This window comes from Taurulus bubalis, assembly GCF_910589615.1.
Source record: "Taurulus bubalis genome assembly, chromosome: 3".
In the NCBI taxonomy this organism is placed as follows: Eukaryota; Metazoa; Chordata; class Actinopteri; order Perciformes; family Cottidae; genus Taurulus; species Taurulus bubalis.
In genome coordinates, this window is record NC_136591.1 from 15595507 (window position 1) to 15616960 (window position 21454).

Genomic DNA, 21454 nt, shown 5'->3' on the forward strand with positions numbered 1-21454 from the left:
AACCATGCTAAGTGATGACCGAGTCGTTATAATTAGTTTCACTGAAAAGTAAACCTCTCACACACACCCCTGTCAAACTCCTCACACTCATTTTAAAGAGTGTTTAGCTGAAGTCTGATAGGAACACATGCAGCTATTCCATTATCAGCAGCATCGTTGTCCACAAACGTTGATAAATATTGCCTTAATCGTCAGCATAGTTGTACAGCAGTACTCACCTGCTTATGTGTCAGTGGGAACCAGTGGAGAGCGAGTAGGAGCAGGGTGGTGGACAGTACAGCAAAGCAGGCTGGCTTATCAGTGAGATAACAGTGGGGGGGTTTGGGGAGGGGGTTGTAGATGTCAGGCACATGAGGCTTGTGTTCCCTGTGTTTATAGTAATGTTAAACCAGTATATCGGTTTACAGATATTGATTAACGGAGAAAAAGAGTTGGTGGGAAATGAGCTACATATCCCCAGATATTTAAAATATACCCTTTAAAACTACTTATGATGCGTGAAAGGACACAAAATTACTGATCATCCAACATCTAGCACAAGTGACTTACAATATAAATATGTTTTTGTTAACAAAAGAAGACAAACATTCTCAAGCGTTAAAAGTTAACTAGTGGCACTAGTTTTCAGAACTAGTCGTCTTTCTGAAATCAGAAGGAAGTCCTCGATTAACCAAATTGCTATCGGACCATTCAGAGCCAATACTAGTTTTTGAACCCAGCAGAACCACAAACATGTATTGCCATAGCCACCCCTGAGCTGATATCTGAAATATTGACCTGTAAAAGAGAACCTGCTTGGTGCTGGAGAGCAGCTGTGGTCTGGGGGCCTCCGACAGCTGGCGGTCAGCACCTGTACGGCGTATCGCCAGGCGCCATGACACAACCCGAGATGGGCCACTCGCGGGTTTGAAAGCGGAGCGGTAAACTGATGACTTGTGAATAATTGAATGCAAAATGATGTGGTGGCTGCGGGTCAATCATTTAATAACACATGGCTCCGGATCGGCTTTCAAAGGGGCCGGGTCCCTGAATACCTCCAAGCAGTGCTTCGCCCTGGAATCGTCCTCTGCGCTCTTGCTCTGAAGCAACAGGGGGCCGCAGCCCTTCGGTTCTGTTTCAAAGGCCGACTTCAGCACCACCGATATGTGATATTCCTCAGTTCCTTTGGCATTCTCACACCGTTAACTGTCACTAAGCTGAGTTCACTTACTCTAATGGACTTTCCTTCTGCTCTCAGGCTTGACCCGCAGATATGACAGAGAGTTTGAAGATACGCTTTGACTTCCCCAGCCCCGTCGTACAAGCCCAGGTAAGCCACTGACTCGTCACGCTGGACGGCAACGAATGAAAGTAGCAGCTGCCACATGCAGGTGGACGTTGGTGAACGACAGGTTCTCCTTTCATGAAGAAATAGTATCTTTAAAAAGCTATTCCGGAATTAAAAAAAGTCAGGGATTTCAAACTACATGATATATTCCATATTTCTGGCGTCTTCATTTAATTTCTTTGCATTTCCATCCTCTCATCTCACAAATAACTGCATGTCAGCCAATGAGTGAGCTAGGCCAACCGTTCTGACCAATGGGAGGGAACAAGGGCAACGGGCTGCTCACCTTTCAGACCAACAGAAGGGGATTGTTTGATGCTGAAAAGAGAGATTTGAAGAAAACCAATAGAACGATCCCTCTCAAAAGGCCTGCTGTTTGTCTTCCAGACGGTGAGACATCTTGTAGCTGCGGTGCTCAAAGAGATAGGAGTAAATGGGAAAATCACACAGTCCTCCACCCAGGTGAGTCACTGAAATAGCTTTGTTACTGCTGAATGTGAATAATTTACTGTTCTAACGGGATGTTTTGGGCGTGATTTAACTAAGTAGGGTTCATTAGAAACTGTGAACGAGCAAGCAGTCGTTGAAAGAAAGGTGACTATTTGATTGGAGTGGTGGGGATGTGTCGGAAACATGAGATAATTTCACTAAATTTTCACTTAAATTAAAGTATGCTTCGACCGTACATTCAGCACCTTCTTTATCATTGTTTAACAGGTTGAAAGTCCTATTTCATTGATACCTTTGAAGCTGAATCTGGATCCAGACCTTGACTAGTGTGTGTTGTGGCTGTGTGCTAGGGCCCGGCCCTGGAGGCCCTGTGGCAGCAGTGCTGCAGCGACTGCTCTCTGGTGCGTTCGGCCTGCTGCGATGCCCTCGTGCTGCTGGTGGACCAAGGCCACGCAGACCTGCACTACGTCCTCAACAGTGTCCTCAACCTCCTGCCCTCGGCTAGGTACACAAAACACAGCGTCCAATCACAGATGTTAAAGTAGAGCGTTACTTAATCTGACAGGGCATGTGTTTTCATTTGACCTATTTTATGTTCCCTGCCATTCTTGTACCTCCCTGTGACAATTCTGTCAATAGTAATAGGATTATACTCACCAAGCTTAATACGGAGTTCTGAGTCATCATTCAGAACTCTCTTGACAGATGAGACTTGATCTCTCCATGTTTTACTTGTGTTTCTTAATCAGACAGCCAAATAGTGATGAATCAAAATGCTCCTTTCAGTAGAAAACTTGCCAGATGCTAATGCTCCTCATAATTCACAATCTATCGTTGTTGCTGTATCATTCACGCAACTGACGTTTACTGAAAAGTGAATCTAAATTCAAGGTTTTGCTAATATCCTCAGTCACCTAATTTTATATATATATATATATATATATATATATATATATATATATATATATATATATATATATTCATTCGTCTCAGTATATGTAGTTTTTACGTTGATGTGTACATGGGTGTGTCTTGTCTCGGTGTGGTTTGTAAATATGCACCTCTTTAACAACTCAAGCCTTGAAAAAAATTGTTGGACAGGAACAAGCAATATTGTTCATTCTGTACCAAAGACCAAGATAAAATATATATTTTATCAAAATGTTTCTCCTTGACAAAGACAAGATGATTACGGGCTTTACAGAAGAAAGTCTCCGTATAATATTTAATCTAACCCTGGGAGCTACCTTCTCCTCTTATGAGTGAAAGACATGACGGCTCGCTCGGCTTGTCTTGACAGATATCATTCATTTAATGTAAGTGTTATTATCTGTTTTTATAATTTATTTGTAGCTTTTATAGTTTATGTTTAATAAACATATCATGTTGTTATAGATTTCTCCTAACAATTTGATCCCCTAAATAACTCAAACCATGGGTTGGCTTTTCTGAGGGTGCATAAAACAAATGGTACCATGTTGAGTTTTTCTTTGATGGTCTATGCTTGAGGTCCTGGTGTACCCACACTGCTGTATGTACATGACCACAGATCACCACAGTGTGAGGCCACAGTACAAACTGGTTTTCAGCTACAGCAGGAAAACTTTTTTCTGAGAAAAAGCTCTGATGAATAATGTAACCTTTTTTTTTTTTATACCTTTCTTTAAGAAATAATTACAAATGAGCATGAAAGTTGTTTAAACTTTGTCCTCATGTTGTTTGAAAGTGTAAAGCAATAGTGAGCTGATGGCGGACCACATTCTGACTGCAGCTCTGGACTGAAGACAAGGACAATTACAATTATGGATTGTGATATTTCAATATGATCGTTTATCGTCTTTCAATCAAATCATGTGTCATACAAAATGTGCAATTAACCATTTAATTGTCTGTTCATTTTATGCCTCACAGCGGTGCTGTTGGGTTTGGCTTTTCAACCTAAATCAAAGTTGTTGGTTTCAATGACTGCTAACATTGAAATGATGTCGATCTTCAAACAGTTTGCTGAAACAGCTCTATTCAGATCTACTTCTAGAAACTTGTTCTGAAACTGTTGTAGAGGCCGACCTCATGTGATCAAACATGGTACAAGTCATTTATTTCATGGAAAAGGAGGCTTGATTTATTTTTCAAAAGTCAAATGAGCTCCATATGGGGGTCAGAGAACATCTTGGGTTGAGGGACGGTGAGCACTGCTCCAACATGGCGACGGCTGAGCTGTACTAACAGGGCTAACGCTGCTTTATATGTCCTGTTTGTGACCTGTGAACAGAAATTTCCAGGGCCTGATGAAGGTCATCGGGCGGCTGCTACAGATGCAGGCAGACCGGAGAGACGGAGACGCACTCTTCACCTGCCCTTACTCCATCAGGTCCGTCTTCCTCACACACACTATACACAGCATGCATAGTGCTAAAACATGTATATCTATGTCTTTATCTTTGCATGTGACTGTTGTGTATATCGATCATACTATTAGGGTTATTTTCCCAGACTAGGAGGATGCCCGTGATTGGTGGATTTCATATGGAGCATAGGATTCCTAGGACTGTAGGTTGGACTGTGTGTTCAAATCAACAGCAAATCACGCTGCTCCTTTCTGCCTCCTATTGTTGTTCTCTGGACACATCAAGACAGAAGAGGTTATAGAATTGAGCCGTCTTTAATGTTATCAGCCGGTTTATTAAGACTTTGGCATCGAAAGAGTTTGTATTCCGAGCAGTATTGACCAATCACGTTTGAGCAGGCTTTGGCTGAATGTAGGTAAACGGTCCGTGTGGAGAAGAGGTGGAACTCATTGGTGGAAATGTTAGCTGGGAATCCAGTGGCTGTGTAGACTGGCCACTTGTGAAACAAGCCGGTCGGAGACATCGCCTTTCAACTCCAACTGCATTGTCACGACTCAGGTTCCTAATCCGGCTATAAGGAAGTCTTGGCTCTGGCAACAGAAATGTTGTCCCAGAGAGTTATCATCACCAGACCGATGGCCGATAGTGATATTGTTATTAATACCGTCAGAACGTCTGCTGTGATAAAGATCGATGAGCGGTTATCATCCACATTTTGGGTGCACTTTGGTTTAGATCGTCTGGATGAACTGCACAGTTCAGTGGAGGTGAAGGTCAAACTTGCGTGGAAGCTTTTGATAAGAGGAAGGCCTTGATTTGATAATGCTGACGATACAGTTCTTATTCAGAGGAGGGCCAGTCGTCTGTGGTTCAGGTCAGTCAAACCGGTTGAATATCCCCAGGCAGATATAGTGTCGCACTGTATAGGGAAGTGCCTCCTCCTCCTCCTCCTCCTCCTCCTCCTCCTCATCCTCCCCCTCCTCCTCCTACTAGACCTGCACCTCTGCCAGGACCCTGGGGTCTCCTTAATCAGTTACAGCGGGCGATAAAAAGACTGTGGCGCTTTGTTGTTTTTTCTTCTTTTTCCTTCATGTTTCCCTTCCTCCTTCCCGCTCTCCATGTACCTTGCTCCCTCTTAACCTCTCTCTCTCCACATCGCTATCCCTCCTCTCCTCCTCTCCTCTTCTCCTCCTCTCCTCCTACCCATTGTCCTCTTCTGTCTCATTCCGTCTTCGTCGCTGCTTCTGCTGTCTGCGTCTGTCTGGCGGCCGGCACCTCCCCGGTGGGAAGATGAATGTGCTGGGGGCAGCAGGGTGGCGCCGTTGGCCCGGCAGTCTGGCCCTCCATTGGTTGTCGGGCCTGGCACCGCTGGGTAACTGTAAGTGCTGCAGGATTAATGGAGGATGCACACTGGCGTCCATTGTTGACCGTCTGCTTGCCGCTGCCCCGTGCAATCTGCCACAGAGACTCTGAGCCACTTCGGCCCCAGCAGGATCAGGGAGGGTTCGGGGCTCTTGTCCGCCACACCGCCCCGTTCCTCATGGGATGTCTGGCTGTAGTGTAGTCTGTCCTGGATGTCCCCGCAGGCTTTCTGCCTGCTCAGGTAATCATCAGCATGAGTCTGTGTTACACTCACATTGGAGGGGTGGTGATGCAAAATGAGTTAGCAATCGCAGGCTCAACAGGCGGAGAAAAGGTGACAGACAGAAAGTCGACTCATGCGAGATCATGACAGTAGCTTAGTTAGTTATCAGACGTTTAGGCCGATATCAATATCGATAGTTAATAGTTTCAAATAGTTAGTCACAATACGGTATATCAGCTGTCTTCTTCTTTTGTCTTGAAGAACCCCTGAGAAGGACGTGTTCTGATTGATAAACCCACTAGTCAGTGCTCTCTGGTGGACAACAACGATGTAACTGTGACACTGTTTCTAAAGGGCAGATCGCTTCTAATTATGATCACTTGGGCTCGAGACATCAGTCGGCGCATGTCCATCACAGCGCAGTTACAGTCTGTGCAACAGACCTGAGTGGAAACAATAGATACAAAAAAAAAGTGAAATATTGCAAAACAGCTTTCATATTTGGCTGAGATGCAAAAGCAAATTACATGTTTACTTTATACACTGAATATGAAAAAATGATGTGATCTAGTACCTCCAGATACACTTTAATGTTATGGTGTCTGTTTCTGCTTCCTCTACTTCCAATGTCACGCTGTTTCAGCAACATGGTGTCCGATTCATTTTTTGATCTTGTCTCAACCTAAGAAGTACTTTATTATGAATCCCTCTCGGGGACATTTCATTTTCTTTCTCTTACTTCATTACAGAGGAAGTACTCACACATGCACACGCATGGTGATGAGATGCCACAGTGATGGAGCAGCTACATAGTTAGGTGTTCAAAGCGGTTTGGGGTTCAGTGCCTCGCTCAAGGGCACATCAGCAGCAGCTGCCAGTCCACACATCTGTAATCGTGGTCCATGCTGGACTTGAACCGGACATCTTCCGCGTCCCAAGCCAAGTCCCCTACAGGCCTGCCTCCCCACAGCACTACTCCAGTAATGCCGACTCAGTTTGAAAACCAAGTGATCAGAAATCAGAATCAGAAACCGTTTATTTGCCAGGAATCTTTACACAAACGAGGAATTTTTCTAGGCGGAAGGTGCATACATTAGACATGAGACGTTAGACGAGACAAACAACAATCAACGACAACAACAGTGCAATGATATTAAACCAAGTATAAGATAAAGTGCTCAGACAAACAGATAACGTTAACGTAAGTGTATGTTAAAGTGACATGTGTTTAAGTTAAAGTGTATGTTAAGTGGCATGAGTGTTTAAATATGAAGTGTGCAGGGGTGTGACCGGTAAGAAGAAAGAAAAGAAAGAAAAAATATTCTGAAAAATAGTACTGGGGGTGATGTTTTGAGCCTTTCCCACAAAGAAGAACTAAAAATAACTAAAAAAAAGTTCTTTATTGTTTTAGTTTACATTCAGTTTGGATTTTTAGTGTCTGACGTGTGGCTGACTCTTCTTAGCTTCCTGGGGTATTCAGGGGGGTCATGTCACACACAAGAGACTGCTGTTTGCTTTTTATTTGTCACCCTGTCGTGTCAGTCCTGTCGTGTCACCCTATGTTCTTAATTCTGGTCTTGTCTTCTTGTCTCTCATGTCTTGTCTTGTTTCACTGAATAAAAAGTGATTAAAGTGAATAAAAGATCACGTTTGATCCGGTAATTCTGGCATCACAGTTGAACGGTTGTTTGTGGTCAAGAGTGTGTTCTCTTTTCTTGAGGACAAGTGATATTTCTCTAAAGGAACTAGAGTTGTGCTTATTAATTACAGTCTGTGCATGTTTGGACTTCTGCCAGACACCAAACTGTTGAGATATGAGTGGTGGGTTTATTTGTAACTTGTGACGAAGCTGTCATATATAATCTCTTCAAGACAGCTTCAAAAGGAAAGGGGTTTCTGAAGGGTAAAGTTTTCATGACGTTTGCATGCCGTGATTCTTTCAGGTGGTAGACGAGGCAAACCCAGACTTCCCCTCAGAGGTCGGTGGACCCGGCAGACGTTCCCCAGGAAGCTGAGCATTCCAGCTCGTACTTGCCCGTTCGTCTGCCAGCACTCTGATTCACCGGTGAACTTGGAGTTGCACTAAAAAGAGGACTTCCTGCCTCTTCCTTTGTGTGGCCGTTGAAAAGAGTGCTGTGGGAGACTGATGGATGGGAGCGTGTTGAGGAGACAGACTCAGGGAACCCGAGGACGGGAGCAGAGATGGTCGGACAGATTATCAGAGCATGTGGAGGAGGGTCTGCCACATGCACAGACATGCTCAGTCACTGAACTTCCTTCCTCCACTTAGATATGTGATGGATGGAAGGCGTCGGTTAAGTGCTGTTGAGTTGACCTCTGGCCTGTCTGTGGGCTTCACCTTGGATTTGACCCCAGTGTTTTGTCTGGACTTAATGGGTTTGCGAATCGAAGAGTAATGGAGGCAGTGTGCTGTTTGCACTCACAGGACGGGACAGGTGGAGGACGGGGGAACTCGGTACCGAGAACCTTTAAACCTTTAAACTAGGCTTTAAACTGCTATTTTACTACAAATCACAAGCAGAAGATATAATTAGAATATGAGAGATGGAGGCGATCCAGGCATATTTAATATGGACCTGTACTGCAGAGCTGCTGCTCTCCTTGATGACAGCCAGGCTCTAGAGTTGCACAGATCGGCTGCACTCTGTCATGAGCAGAGAGAAATGTGTGAAACCTTCATGTTTGGTTAAAGTTCTGTCCACAGCCAGTTTAATTGTTCGGCCAAAGATCAGTTGTCAGGAGACGAAGCTCCCGCTTACGTTCCACGCTGTATCAGAGGGTGTTGGCCGGCGGCTTAAAGAGAATAGATCGTGGACCCTGACAGCACCATGAATTGCACATCAATTGGCATCTGCTTCGTCTCAAGGTCGCGAACAAGCCCATAAAGCTTTACAGCTGAGTGCAAAAGGTGGATTTCAGTCTTTGTTTTGAGAATCCAGTTAAACTCTGTCATATCTGTAATTTACGTTGATAAATGTAATAGTTTGGAACCTGGACCTTCAGTATTTGATTTAGAATAGCTGTTGAAAAATCCGGTCTTTGAGATGATGTCGTCTCCAGCTGTTTGTCGTGCCTGAAAGCACACAGAACACCTGGAGCACAACTCTACATCACTGCAGCAGAACATCGAATCTCCCTGCTGGTTGGTGTTCAATGAATTTAAACCACGGCTGTATGGACCAAAGGAAGTGATTGTGAAACTAAATCATAGAATAGTAATCGTGACTACCTATAGCACGTAACATCTGTGTCACATCTGAGTCGTGAACTCTGCCGGTGTTGTCTTGCAGGAGCAGCCCTCACCCATTCATCACCGCGCTGGAGAACCGCGTGGACTGCTGGCCCACTCTGCTGCTGGAGATTGATGACTTCATCGGGCAGGCTGCTGACAGGTTAGCATGGCGGCCGCAGAGGCCTGAACCCTCCATCCAATCCCCCCCCCCCCCTCCCTCGCAGCATGAATTATAAAGCCATCTGTGGCAAGCACCCCATCCCGATAACTCATTTCAGCACCGTGTCAGCTGTTAATACGACGATGACAACACAGACACACAGCTTTCCGTTCAAGCCTGACATCGGATGTTTCCGTTTCACACCTGGTGTGGACCGTGTGCGTCTGCAGAAGTGAACCGGCCTACATCACCATGCTGGCCCCCTTCCTGCGGTACCTGTACTGTGAGCCTCAAAGGCAACCCCAGCACGCCCTCCTGCGGCACAGACTCCTCAGGGTGCTGGTGCCCGTACACCCAGGGGCTGGATCCGTCCTCCAGAACCAGAACCAGGACCAGGAACACACCTCCCCAGTGTCTGACAGCCTGCTGCGCTGCCTCTGTCAGCTGGTGCCACACATGCAGGTGACTCACGGATTTTAGGCAATAATGTATCAGAGGTCAGCATCATATCATATTGTATTTAATTTAAAGGGTGACCATGGGACTTTTATAAGAAGAAACAGCGATTGAAAAGTTGGACATATAAACAGTTAAACGCTCCTAAAAGCCTTGTGGGTCTGGTATGATCAGTAGCGTATGGAGGATGTTAGCTAGCTTTAGATAGATATCACTAACATGTGAGTTCTGTTGCGTTAAAACGTTCTCTACTTGTGCTACTGCTACACTGTTAGCTGGTCACAGACACATAGTCACACTTTTCAAATACAATTCAAGTCAAATCTTGTTCTGAAAGGGTTTTTTTCCCCCCTGTATACTTTTTTTATTTATTCTTTTTGCAGTGTTGTTGGATCAGTCAGAGTTAAACAAAAAGTAGACGCAAACAAATACAAATAATTAAGTAAAGTATATTAAAAGTAATCAGGTTCAACTGCTAAAAATTCTAATCATGAAAAATCAGTTATCCCTTAAAGGTTGTATAGATTATGAATATTTATATAACATCAAACTATCATCTCAGTAGCGATGTAGTGGAGTCCTTTCTATGTGTGAGATTTGAACATTTCAGATTCTGGCGTCTAGGAAGTATCAAAAACAGCATACAGCAGCCACATCTTTATACAAACTAATCTTATGGCCACCTCCTCCTCTCGGTGCTGACAGGTGGACAGCGTGGAGGCCGTGCTGGAGTTGTGTGGATTCGCCGACGCTCTGCTTCAGGGTCTCGTCCCGGCCCCCGAGGAGCGCTGGAGGGCCGAGCGAGTCGGGCTGCTTCTGCAGCTGCTCTGCGCCTGCCAGCGCTGCCTGGAGTTGAACGGAGACTGCCGACCTCTCCTCGGGGTTCTGCAGCGGCTGCTGCCTGCTGGCCAGCAGGTGACCACGGCAACACAGCTCTGTACTCTGGACTTGTTCATCATCAGTAGCTCGTCTAACCATCACTGTTTATGCATGCAGGCGCTGCCATTGGACGAGCTGCTGATGGGCGTGGCCATGCTCCTGTTAGAGGTCCCTGCAGCTCAGCAGACCAGCCTGCTCAGTCTGGGTAAAAACCGTCTTTAATACATCTGGTCAAAGTGCAGTTGTAACAGGTGCTTCTTCATCGTCAGTGTATTATGCCTACAGTAGATCATGTACGCTATATTTAGAATATGTTCACCTCTTTTCCTTGCTGTCAGACTGCCTCTTTGGCGGGGAGCTGACGCCGTTATCTGCATCTTTGCTCTCTTCAAAGCCACCAGACCCTCTGGAAGAACACAGGAGTAGCTGCTCTCCTGCTGCCTCCATCCGTCAGTTAGTGTCATTGTGTGACTGGTGAACCCGAACAAAACCTTTTCCAACAGCAGAGTCACACAAGGACACTAACTAACTAACCGATGGAGGCAGCAGCAGACCAGCATGCTAACTGCCATCTACTGAGGTCGATACACCAATTAGAAGTACGAGGAGAATAAGTACTGCGTACAAACCCACTTCTAAACATTCAATCTATTTCTTTATTGTCTAAACTGGTTGACTTATTATTGAATTATCACAGACAGCTGCTTCACTGCAGTATGACAACGTATGAGGAATACTGTTCTGTATGAGATTATTTTTTAAACACATCATTCAATAATATTTTCAGAAAAAAAGTGGTAGTTTTATTAGAATGAGCTCAAAATGAAGTGATATTTCTAGATATTAATTCTAACGCTCCGTAAACAGGTGACAGCAGACGGGAAATGATCTGTACTGTAATTGTAGTTTCTCAGGGAAGTTCCTGGAAACGACTACTCCTGTTCGAAGAGGGAAAATGAAGCTCTAATTTAATAAATTCCTCTTGATTTCTAGCTTTTTAGTCGGTGCACAGCATGTCATCTGAACATACACATATTTAAAACGTGTCTACAGGCAAGAAGTCAAGGCACTTGAAGAATAAAGTTTTCCAATGATGAATCATATCTATTTATTTAAAATTCACCTCTAACTACATGACTGCATAATTACATTGATCCCTTTTAACTCCAATAATTGCATTAGTAGTTGTATGTTCTGTTTCAGAATATTGCCTCTATTTACCTTATAATTAGTGCCAGAATACATGTTTGTTTTCCATCCAGAAAATAATTAAGGAATCACAATCACCTACAAAATACCATTTACATTTAAATGGATGAGCTGTGGCAAATAAAGTCTGATTTTATTCATACATTGGGATTTATAGTTAAGGCTACCATAATCTTTCCTTGCCACATAATTTCCCAAGATGGCATGTTCGAGTCCCCCGCTGCTGCTCTGTTGATACTTCCATCTCTCCTACTTTACAATCTCATTTACTCGTATGGATTCTTGAATCTTCATGGAGATTTGTTCTCCTCTCCCTCTCTCCGTGACACAGCTCTGAGTTTAGTCCCTGAGGAGCCTGAGCTGTCGCCCTGGTTGAGTCCAGTCCTGGTTCTTCCGGTGCTGCATCTGCTGTCCTGCTCGGACCTCACCGAGCCGCTGGCCGACCGGCGGACACACAGCCTGAACCAGGACCTGGCCCACAGGCTGCTCCGCCGCATCAGCAGAGAGACGGACCAACCCAGACAGGTACCACGGAAGTCCTGTCACATCGTTGACTGATCCGGCTCTGATAAGCAGCCTGTAATACAAAATGAGCGACCACACTGAAAGGAAGCTCTTTCTGAACATTTGAGCTAGTTATATCTGACTGTTTCATACATGCTACATGAGCAGTTTTCTCATGAAACTTCGTCTGGACATCCGCTGCGGTGGTACATCAGCGTTTTTAGGAAATGGCACTTTCAGGTTCTGTACCCCCCCGCCCCCCCCACATTTAACTATAACTCGGCGCCCATGGAAGCATTTACAGACATCTTCTCATCGTGTTGCACTCATACGATCGTATGAAAAGTGAAGAAATGAAACGCAGCGAGAGACGGAAGAAGCCCTCCTTTCTCACCTTCACAGCTGACCAATCAGCGCACTGGCAGCTGACGGGAGCGCTTCTGATGATCCCCAAAGATTTTTGTTTTTACTCCCTTTCAATAATACCAATATAAATAACTGTTAAATTTGAAGGTCACTTTTGACTGTAATAAAGAGACGCTGGTGAGTCCAGCTGGACCTGAACACCAGTATAGTGAAAAAGATGACATGCAATTCTCTTCCAGTCTAACACACAGTACGTTAGTGAGGAAGAATTTCTTATTCTTTATCAGTGGTTGATTAGTATATTCATGTGTTTTTATCATAGGTTGGAACATGTAACAGATAAACGTTTCTTCACCTCCCTTCTTATACTCAGTCAGGTCCACCGTTGGCTCTTCCTCTCACTTCCTGGTACAGCGAGCTCAGCGTGGCTCTGTCGACGCTGCGTAAAGTGGCAGACGACCCGGCGGCAGCAGCTGACTGGCTGCTGTCGGTTAGCGCGGCGCTGTCGTCCAGCCAGAGCCGGCTCTGCTCCCTGGCACTCATCGTGACCCACCTCATCGTCGCGGGTCAGGAAGACGTCTGCCAGCTGGCCCTGAAAGCGAGCCAGGCCCTCGCCACAGCCGACCCCTGCCAGGTAGCCCAAAACTTCAGCTCGGTATATTCAATGCATGTATGCAATTTTTTTTTTATGTATTTAATCTTATTAATGATGTGCTGATTTGCATCATCACCAGAACAGACATCTGAACATTGGATAAAGTCAGGTTTCACTTTTGAACCATACGAGTTGAAGATTTTTATGGAGGGAATATTGAATATCTCTTTTTTTCACTCCATAAATCAGAAAATACAGTCAACAAAAAGTTAAAAAAATTGTGGGGATTTTAGAAAAAATCGAGAGACCCAAATAGACAAAGTAATAAAATAAACAGCTGCATGTGTGTTTATGATACAACTTTTAGATGTTTCACATTGAAAGCTTACTGCCGATATTAAAGGGACCGAATATGCCCATTGAGCCACTAGAGGACTTTTACTTTGAAATGTCTTGCAGGAAGTCTTGTTATCAACTGTCCAAAAACAGCTAAATAGAAGGGACACGAGATAGTGAAAAAAAAAGAGAGAAACAGGAGAGGGACACGACTCTGTTACTGATGGAGTTAGTGCTGTTTTAATCTGCATTATGCTGAATTTATCAAGATAACAGGAAAACGTGGCGGACATGATGAGTTTGCATTGACTGGAGAACAGGTGAAACTAGAAATCAAGGCTTGTTTCCAATAAAGCTCTGGTTCTCTCTGCACCTAATTATAGAGACCTATTAGAATCACCAACCACATCCCAAATGTGATCAGCAATTCAATGAAACCAGGTGGTCGTCTTTGCAACTTGATGTTCCTAATCGGTTGTAAAAATGGGAAAGCAATAGCGTAAATGTTCAGAAAAGGTTTTTGGGCTGCTGGGTTCTCTGCAGTCGCATGAAGAGAGCGGTTTAAAGTGACAACCTCCTCCCCCCCCCCCCCCCCCCCCCAACCCTCTGGGACTGTAAATGGAGTCACTAGCTCCAGAAGATGATGTGGAATACCACACGGTGTTACAGGCTCCTCATTACTGGGGCTCGTTAGAGGCCTCCCAGTATTCCCCTGCTGCTCTAATTGCTCCCAGAGTGACAGTAGCGCCGGCCGTTTGATTTGCTGGTGGAACGTTATTGGCATATTAGAATGCATTGGACTTCCTCCCTCCTCGCAGTATCACAGCACCTCGCGTCTGCCTGCTCAGTCTGTCTTTGTTTCAAGAGATGAGGGCAACAACCAAACGAATCATTGTGCCCATCGAGTAAAAACGGATCCACCCAGTATTATTTATTTTGATTTATTGATTGAAGTTTGTGGTTTAGACTCTTTCGGTGATTCAACTTGAAGGAAAAACTCCATTTCCTTTTCTCTGCGCCCCTCCCCTCTTCCTCTCAAGCAGGTGATGTGGTTGCTATGCTACGGCCAAGGTGCAGGGCAGCAGTAAGTGCTTTATGTTAATTAAAGGCTGTTACGCTGCAGAGCTGTTGACGACATGCGTCCAAGGACCGTGACTAGTTCCTGTTTGACCTCCGCACTAAAGGGAGTGATAGACCGTTAACCCTGCACTGTCCTTCATTCTCTGTCTCACTTGTGTCCATTGAATAGAAATGAGCTGGGACTCAGACGTCCATGACCGTGGAGAGTACAACTGGTTTCGGCAGGGACGTCACATGCTCCTCTCTGCAGCCCATACATATTCAGTCTCAAATACTATTCTGTTTTTATGAAGCTTATTGTCATCAATCATTTGCAACAACACCCATCTTAAGCTCCCAACTCCGAGTGACTCCTAACAGGTCCGGACACCTAAATATCATCACAGATGGGAGGGATTTCCTAAAATACTTACTTACACCTCGCATCCTACACTCTTAAGCCTTGGTTCTACTTTTCACAAGGCTCGGCTCTGGTGGCGACAAAGACCTATCAATCACAGGGTAATCCCGCCTTAAAGCATACCCTGCTTGATGGTCTATTTGACTCTAAATAAGTCATAACTAAATCATCATCATCAATCATCATCATGCTGTATTGAAGAAGACTTGAAACTAGAGATTGAAACATAAACTCATGTTTACCATGTTTACTGAGGGAATAAATCAAGAGAGTATAGTAATGTTCTATAGACTTCTATACAACCAGAGTAGTCGACCCCTGCTTGACATGAGAATGCAGGTTTTAAGACACTTCCGCATGAGCGTCACTGGTGGAATCGTGAAAAGGAAACGCTATGATCTTTTTTAGTCCGTGCAGGTTTTTACAAACCAACATTCTCAGTTCCTTAAGGTTTCCCATTTGGTCTGCCCAACCATCAATGCATAGAACATGTTGGATGTGCACGGAGAGCTGAAAACCTGCCACATGGAACCCCCCCGAAGAGCTGAGTTTAATGGTGTGATGTCACTTTGGCCGTGCGGACACTCGCGAACCTCCCGGATGCGGCAAGCATAAATCACGCTTTAGAAATAAAAATGCTATCTAGAACCACATAGTGTTCTTCAGCTTGTCCACATAGTAGAACACCTTTTGGTTCCTTCTAGAACCTTTTATAAGGTTTTCACCTGCAAACTTCTACCCAGAACTCTCAGGTTCTACAGAGAACGCTTCTATAGAGTAATGGTTCCACCCAGAACCCTCCCTGAGGGTTCTATACAATCCTTATCGCCGTCTAAGAGTGATTATAAAAACCCAAGGGTTTCATTTAAAACCCACTCAGGGTTCCTCATGAGGCTATTAAAGGACCGGGATTGATGTGGTCCAGCGCAACCCACAACTGTCATGGTTCACAATCAAAGATTTTGGGGATGTGGGCTGGGAGGATCTTTAAACACCTATGTTTTCAACAACCATTGAAGAACTCTTTGTTCCATAAAAGGGTTCCTTAGAAGCAAAAGGTTCTTGGAAGACCATCAACCCTTACTTCTAAGAGTGTAGAAATGTGTCAATCTAAGACATTTTAGAAAATCAGGACTAATTTCCTCAAAGCCGCTTGATAAAAACAGACGGTGTGTGTCTGCAGGTCCCCTCCCTCATTCCAGTTCTATTGTTCAAACTGGGGAAGGAGAAGAATCCGGTTCTGGCTCACGCTGTGTTGAACTGCCTGCCAAACCTCGGGACTCACAAGGTACTGAGCACCGCTGCAATGTTTTGTTCTGACATGACTACAAACTACTGCACGTCACACTTTATTTCAAATCACCGTCTTTGAGGGTTGTTCTAGTGAAAGCGTGATTCATGTTCAGGCCTCATGATCATGTCAGTAAGAATATGCAGAACGCTCGTTTCAGTTGATCTTAACCAATAACACACGCCATGTGCTTCAACGTTCCAGCTCTGTGTTCCCATGGTGCTGCAGACTCTCCACATGCTGGCCAGCGCCCCCAAGCTGAGAGCGGTGGCAATGCGCCTCATGACCGCTCTTTGGAGGAAACAGGTCCGTGATGACGGTCATCCCGTTTCCCGCGTCGCGTTCTTGTCCGCCTCCTCCTCACAGCCAACTTTGTTCCTCCCTGTCAGGATCGAATCTACCCAGAGCTGCAGCGTCTGCTGGGCCAGCAGGACAGCAGGGTGGTGGTGGGGAGGGACGCCCAGTGGGAGCAGATCCTGGCCCGAGCCGCCTGCCTCAGGGAAATCTGCAGAGAAAGGTCAGGAACAGTGGGGCTTTCTTTGAGGGATGCCATTAGAGTCTGATTGATTTAATACAAAGTCTGATGATTTTCCTTTAGCCATTTAAATTGAATTAAACATTTACATCATGTTTTATGATTGTGCATCAGGCCTTACCAGCATGGAAGTGACATGTTGGCTGCCATCACACTTACTCTGAACCAGTGCACCAGAGCAGACATGGCAACCCCTGCTTCTCTTGCCCTGCAAGGACTACGGGAGCTGTGCCGAGCAGAGGGCACACACACACACACACACACACACACACACACACACACACACACACACACACACACACAGTAAACCTAGGTGCTGACTTTCATGAGGCTTGTCTTGCAGGTAGTGGACATTGTCTCAACATGGAGAAGTCTAGGACCCGAGCTGAGCTGTGACTCGCGTCCACTGATGGTCAAAGTCATAGCGGAACTTCTGGCTCTGGTTCCCCAGCTCACTGTCAAGTCGGATGAATACGAGGTATCGGTACTGCGTGAAAGCCTCTGTTTGATGCACTAGAGCTAAAGTTTTACTGTTTTGTGTCTGTTTGGTCGCTCCCAAAATACAGCTACCAAGTGTAGAACATTTATAATTGTGGCTCCGCCAATGGTGGCATCAAAAAAAGACTGACTAATCACACATTTGCTATCAAAAAAAAACAAGAGAAAGAATGTACATGTAAATAGATAATAACATAGATAGATTGAAGTGGACATATAAACATAGCCAACTATCTTGATGTACCTACTTTTTGATTGATTCAGCAAGTTTATGTGTCTATTATACAAATTCACAACTTGTAAAAGTAAGACTGATAATACCAAATTACCCTGTGGTTAGCCTAGCTTAGCATTTAGACTGGCAGCAGGGGGAAACGGTTAGCCTGGCTCTGTAAAGTTAAAAAATATCTGATTAGTTTAATATGTACTCAACAAAAGTGCAAACCGTTCTGGTTTCCTGTGACTATGTCTTAGTGAGCTGGGTGCAGCGGCTGTGCCCAACGCCAGACGATCCCGCTTAAAATAGAGAATCTAGACAAAAGTACCAGGCTTTTTATTTATTTTGTATGTGTAGTTCCTGCACGCAACTTCCACAAACCATTGTTTTGCATTTCTGTTTGTGAACGGCTTTAACTAACAAGACACAACGTGTTAATCAGTGAGCTTTAGACAGTTGGTGTTTTGGACAGAGCCAGGCTAGCAGTGTCCACCTGGTTCCAGTCTTTATGCTAAGCTAGGCTAACCCTGTACTGACTCCAGCTGTGTAGACATCACACAGACATGAGACTGATATTGAGTTGTCACTCTCAGACAGAAATAAGCATAATGTACTGTATCTATGAAGAGTAGAGCTGAAACATGTTTGCTGTCACTGTTGAGTGCTATGACATCACAAGCGAGCGTATCCTGAACAATTTGCAGCTGGAGTTTTAAACATTAGAAACTTACTGATGCTTTACTCGTTTCTTGTTTTTCCAGAAACTGAAGGAGGAGGTGGTCAGCTTCCTCTGGAATTATGCTGTGAGCAAGGTGTGTCTACTGAAGTTATCTGGTGTGTGTGTGTGTGTGTGTGTGTGTGTGTGTGTGTGTGTGTGTGTGTGTGTGTGTGTGTGTGTGTGTGTGTGTGTGATCATTTATGGTTCCTGTCATATTGATTTATAAAACATTGCTGGTTCAGCAAATCGTTTCTCACATGGAACTTACAAAATGAGAATGAAACCAAACGGACTGAAATTAAATGCCGAGGGTTAGGGAATGCAGCTGCTGAACTAAACACACAGTACATTCTTAAAGCTGCTCTTATATGTATTTTTATGATAACAATGGATCAAATGACTATGTCTAATGTGAAATGGGTCTCTTGTGGTCTCTGTGGTCCCCAGAGAATGATCATTATTAATCTTTACAGAGCCCTGAAACGTCTGATAGTCATCTGTGTAAAACAGAGTCTACATCTCCTGCAGTCGGCTTATATGTCAAATGTTCAGTCATCTATGTATGTACTGAGGTAAAAAACTATGTGTGTGTGTGTGTTTGCTGTAACAGAATCCAGAGGTGGCCAGCTGTGGCTACAGGGCTTTGGCAGATTTTCCTGAAGCGGTTCACACAATAAATCTTCTTCCTGAGGCAGTAAGAGTCTATAACGTTACATTCCTCTTTTTTTGTTTTTCCCCCACACACAATCTTCTATTCGTGGATTTTCTTTCCAAGTATGTAATGCAAATGATTATGTGTGGTATGATACGAGAAACTTAAGGGAGAAATCGTCCACCCTTTATGTGGGTCTCCAATCAGTGTGGATGGTGAATGTAGTCGATTGAAGCAATACATTCCTCGGGGCTCGGAAATCTGTTGAACTTCCTGCTTCCAGTGCCGTCATTTGATGTGACGATGATGCAGTTGGAGGGGAGGAAGAACCACGGACTGTTTCAGCTTGGATTTCTAGTCTGCGCGTCTGGGTCGACTCTTCAAAATAGAACTTCCTGGTTCATTTTCTTGCAAACAGCGAAAATCCCAAGATTTGAGATCAGAGGGTGTTACATAGGAGGAAACATTTCAGTGTTTTTGGCTCACTCGAGTGGTCTGTTATAGTAATTGGAGCTTGAGTATACGTCTGAAGAAACACAGCGGAGAGGCCAACGCCGAGCTTGCTTGCAGTGCTTTCAGGTACATGTAGCTACTGCTGGCACGGCTCCGCGAGCAGAGGACTCCTCTGGAGAAATCCAGCACACACTGAGGAATGTATTGCTTCAATCGTCTACATTCACCGTGGCAAGGGTGGCCCCACTTTGGTCCACCAATATCCCATAAAGTATTAAATGATTTCTACATCACTTGTGAATGCACCTAAAATAGAATTGAAATGAACTGTAAAACTAGATTGATTCAATAGATTACTAATCAGTTTTCTTCCAATAGCTCTTCCCCCGAAGCTGGTATTACACTTCCCATCTTTTTTGATCTTCTGTGAACCCTGACTTGTTTGTACTGCGGTCTCTGTTGTTGCTGCTCTGCAGGCAAGACCAGCTCCAAAGGCCCCTGAACATGAGGAAGATGAACCAGTGCAGGAGGAGGAGGAAGAAGAGAAGGATCTCTCCATCCCAGGTCCATCTTATGTGAAGCTGATGGCGCTCACCCCCGTGCCTGTTCTGCCAGGTACAACACTGTACATACAGGGGGCTTCATGGCGGTGCGATGGTGCTTCTTACTGGGGCAGACCAACACAATGGGCATTGTTTGTGTTGGAAAGCCAGTGAGGGATCATGTTGGAGGACAAACCTCTTTACAGACTCTCATTTAGATTGTTTCTTCTCAGCCTTCGAGCTCTTCCTGACCTCTCTGGTAAAGCAGGAGATGAGTCAGATGCCACGGGGGGTGTACTTCTCTGCCCTGAGGGGCGGGAACCTGCGTTCAGACCAGGGCAAAACCATGGCCGGGATTCCGTCCTTCATGCTGAAAACCTATGAGAAAAACAAGCAGCCTGGGCTGAAGCCTGGACTAGCAGGTGAGCAAATCTATCCTCCACCTGTGTGAAGCTTTAATGTGTCATTTTTACGCCTCGTGAATGTAATATCTCAGGAACGCTGTATTACATCTGACACAAACATCCACCTGGACTCAAGGATGAACCGATTAGAATTTATAGGAGAAGTCGCTGAGTGTAAAACCGTGGTCACGCCTTTTGCCTCGCTCAGAGGCCTGTAGTTTCACAAGCCAGGGTGGCCTTCAGGTCACGCAAGAGGCTCTCCAGAGCCAGTGCTTGGTTTGTCCACTCTGGGCTACTGTAGAAACATGGCGGTGCATTACTTTAAACTCCGTGAAGAGGACCTGCTCCCTATGTAGATATGAAGGACTCATTCTAATATAAGGAATGCTCAATGATGCCTAGACTGAGGGGATTATACAAAAAAAAACTATGTTTTCAGTAGTGCATAATCCCCTGTTTGTGTGTGTGTGTATATGTGTGTGTGTGTGTGTGTGTGTGTGTGTGTGTGTGTGTGTGTGTGTGTGTGTGTCTGTAGCTGGACTGCTGCTCTGTTACGAGCTGCCTGTGCAGACGGGCCGTGACGGCAGACGGATCGATCGTTTCCTTGTCAGCCGCAGCCGGAGCTACCAGCAGACCTTGGCAGCCCTCATTCATGAAGTAGGTTCCTCTCTACCTCTCACGCTGCTCTTTGGTTTCAAACTTTCAAACTGACCCAACAACCTCTTGCCTGCTTGTTGTTTGTGATGTGCAGGTGAACATTCAGCCGTCCGAGTGGCACCGCGCCCTCCTGCTGCCTCAGGCTTGGAGAGGTTTCATGAGCCGAGCTTTCCACGGCGTCCTACAGGTTTGTGCCTCTGGCAGCTGACGGATCAGTACTGCGTGTGGCTCTGGAGAGGAAACCTTCTCCAGAGACTGTATTATGTAGACCAAATAGATCCCTAACACCTGTGTACTGAACTGAATCCACCAGAAGTAAGCATGGGTCTGTATGGAAGTCTTTGACTCCCAACGCTTAAATATATTTACATTTTTTATTTGATTTAATCTGATTTATTTATATACTTTTCATTTGAGTCTGCATGCTGTAAACTCATAGAAAACATGCTTCCTTAACAGCTGTCAACGAAACCGCATGGCGGAGGTTTATTCTCACGTGACCCACATATGGAACGGTGGTCACATGATGACAAGTGGTC

General features: G+C 45.0%; 1 protein-coding gene across 1 annotated transcript in view; it reads left to right on the forward strand.

Moving 5' to 3' along the window:
• Positions 1-1252: 1252 nt before the first annotated feature.
• Positions 1253-21454, forward strand: part of focad (focadhesin) — a gene marked incomplete at its 5' end in the record, with an annotated part of 36390 nt that continues 16188 nt past the window's right edge. Inside the window, 21 exons of the mRNA XM_079214601.1 lie at positions 1253-1309; positions 1715-1789; positions 2128-2282; positions 4050-4148; positions 9022-9123; positions 9354-9585; positions 10285-10494; positions 10576-10663; positions 11999-12192; positions 12911-13171; positions 16132-16236; positions 16444-16545; positions 16629-16756; positions 16889-17015; positions 17118-17252; positions 18251-18301; positions 18818-18901; positions 19789-19927; positions 20088-20276; positions 20794-20915; positions 21010-21102. Of these exons, the coding sequence (XP_079070727.1) occupies positions 1253-1309; positions 1715-1789; positions 2128-2282; positions 4050-4148; positions 9022-9123; positions 9354-9585; positions 10285-10494; positions 10576-10663; positions 11999-12192; positions 12911-13171; positions 16132-16236; positions 16444-16545; positions 16629-16756; positions 16889-17015; positions 17118-17252; positions 18251-18301; positions 18818-18901; positions 19789-19927; positions 20088-20276; positions 20794-20915; positions 21010-21102 (2748 nt within the window). The remainder of the gene's footprint in view (positions 1310-1714; positions 1790-2127; positions 2283-4049; positions 4149-9021; positions 9124-9353; positions 9586-10284; positions 10495-10575; positions 10664-11998; positions 12193-12910; positions 13172-16131; positions 16237-16443; positions 16546-16628; positions 16757-16888; positions 17016-17117; positions 17253-18250; positions 18302-18817; positions 18902-19788; positions 19928-20087; positions 20277-20793; positions 20916-21009; positions 21103-21454) is intronic.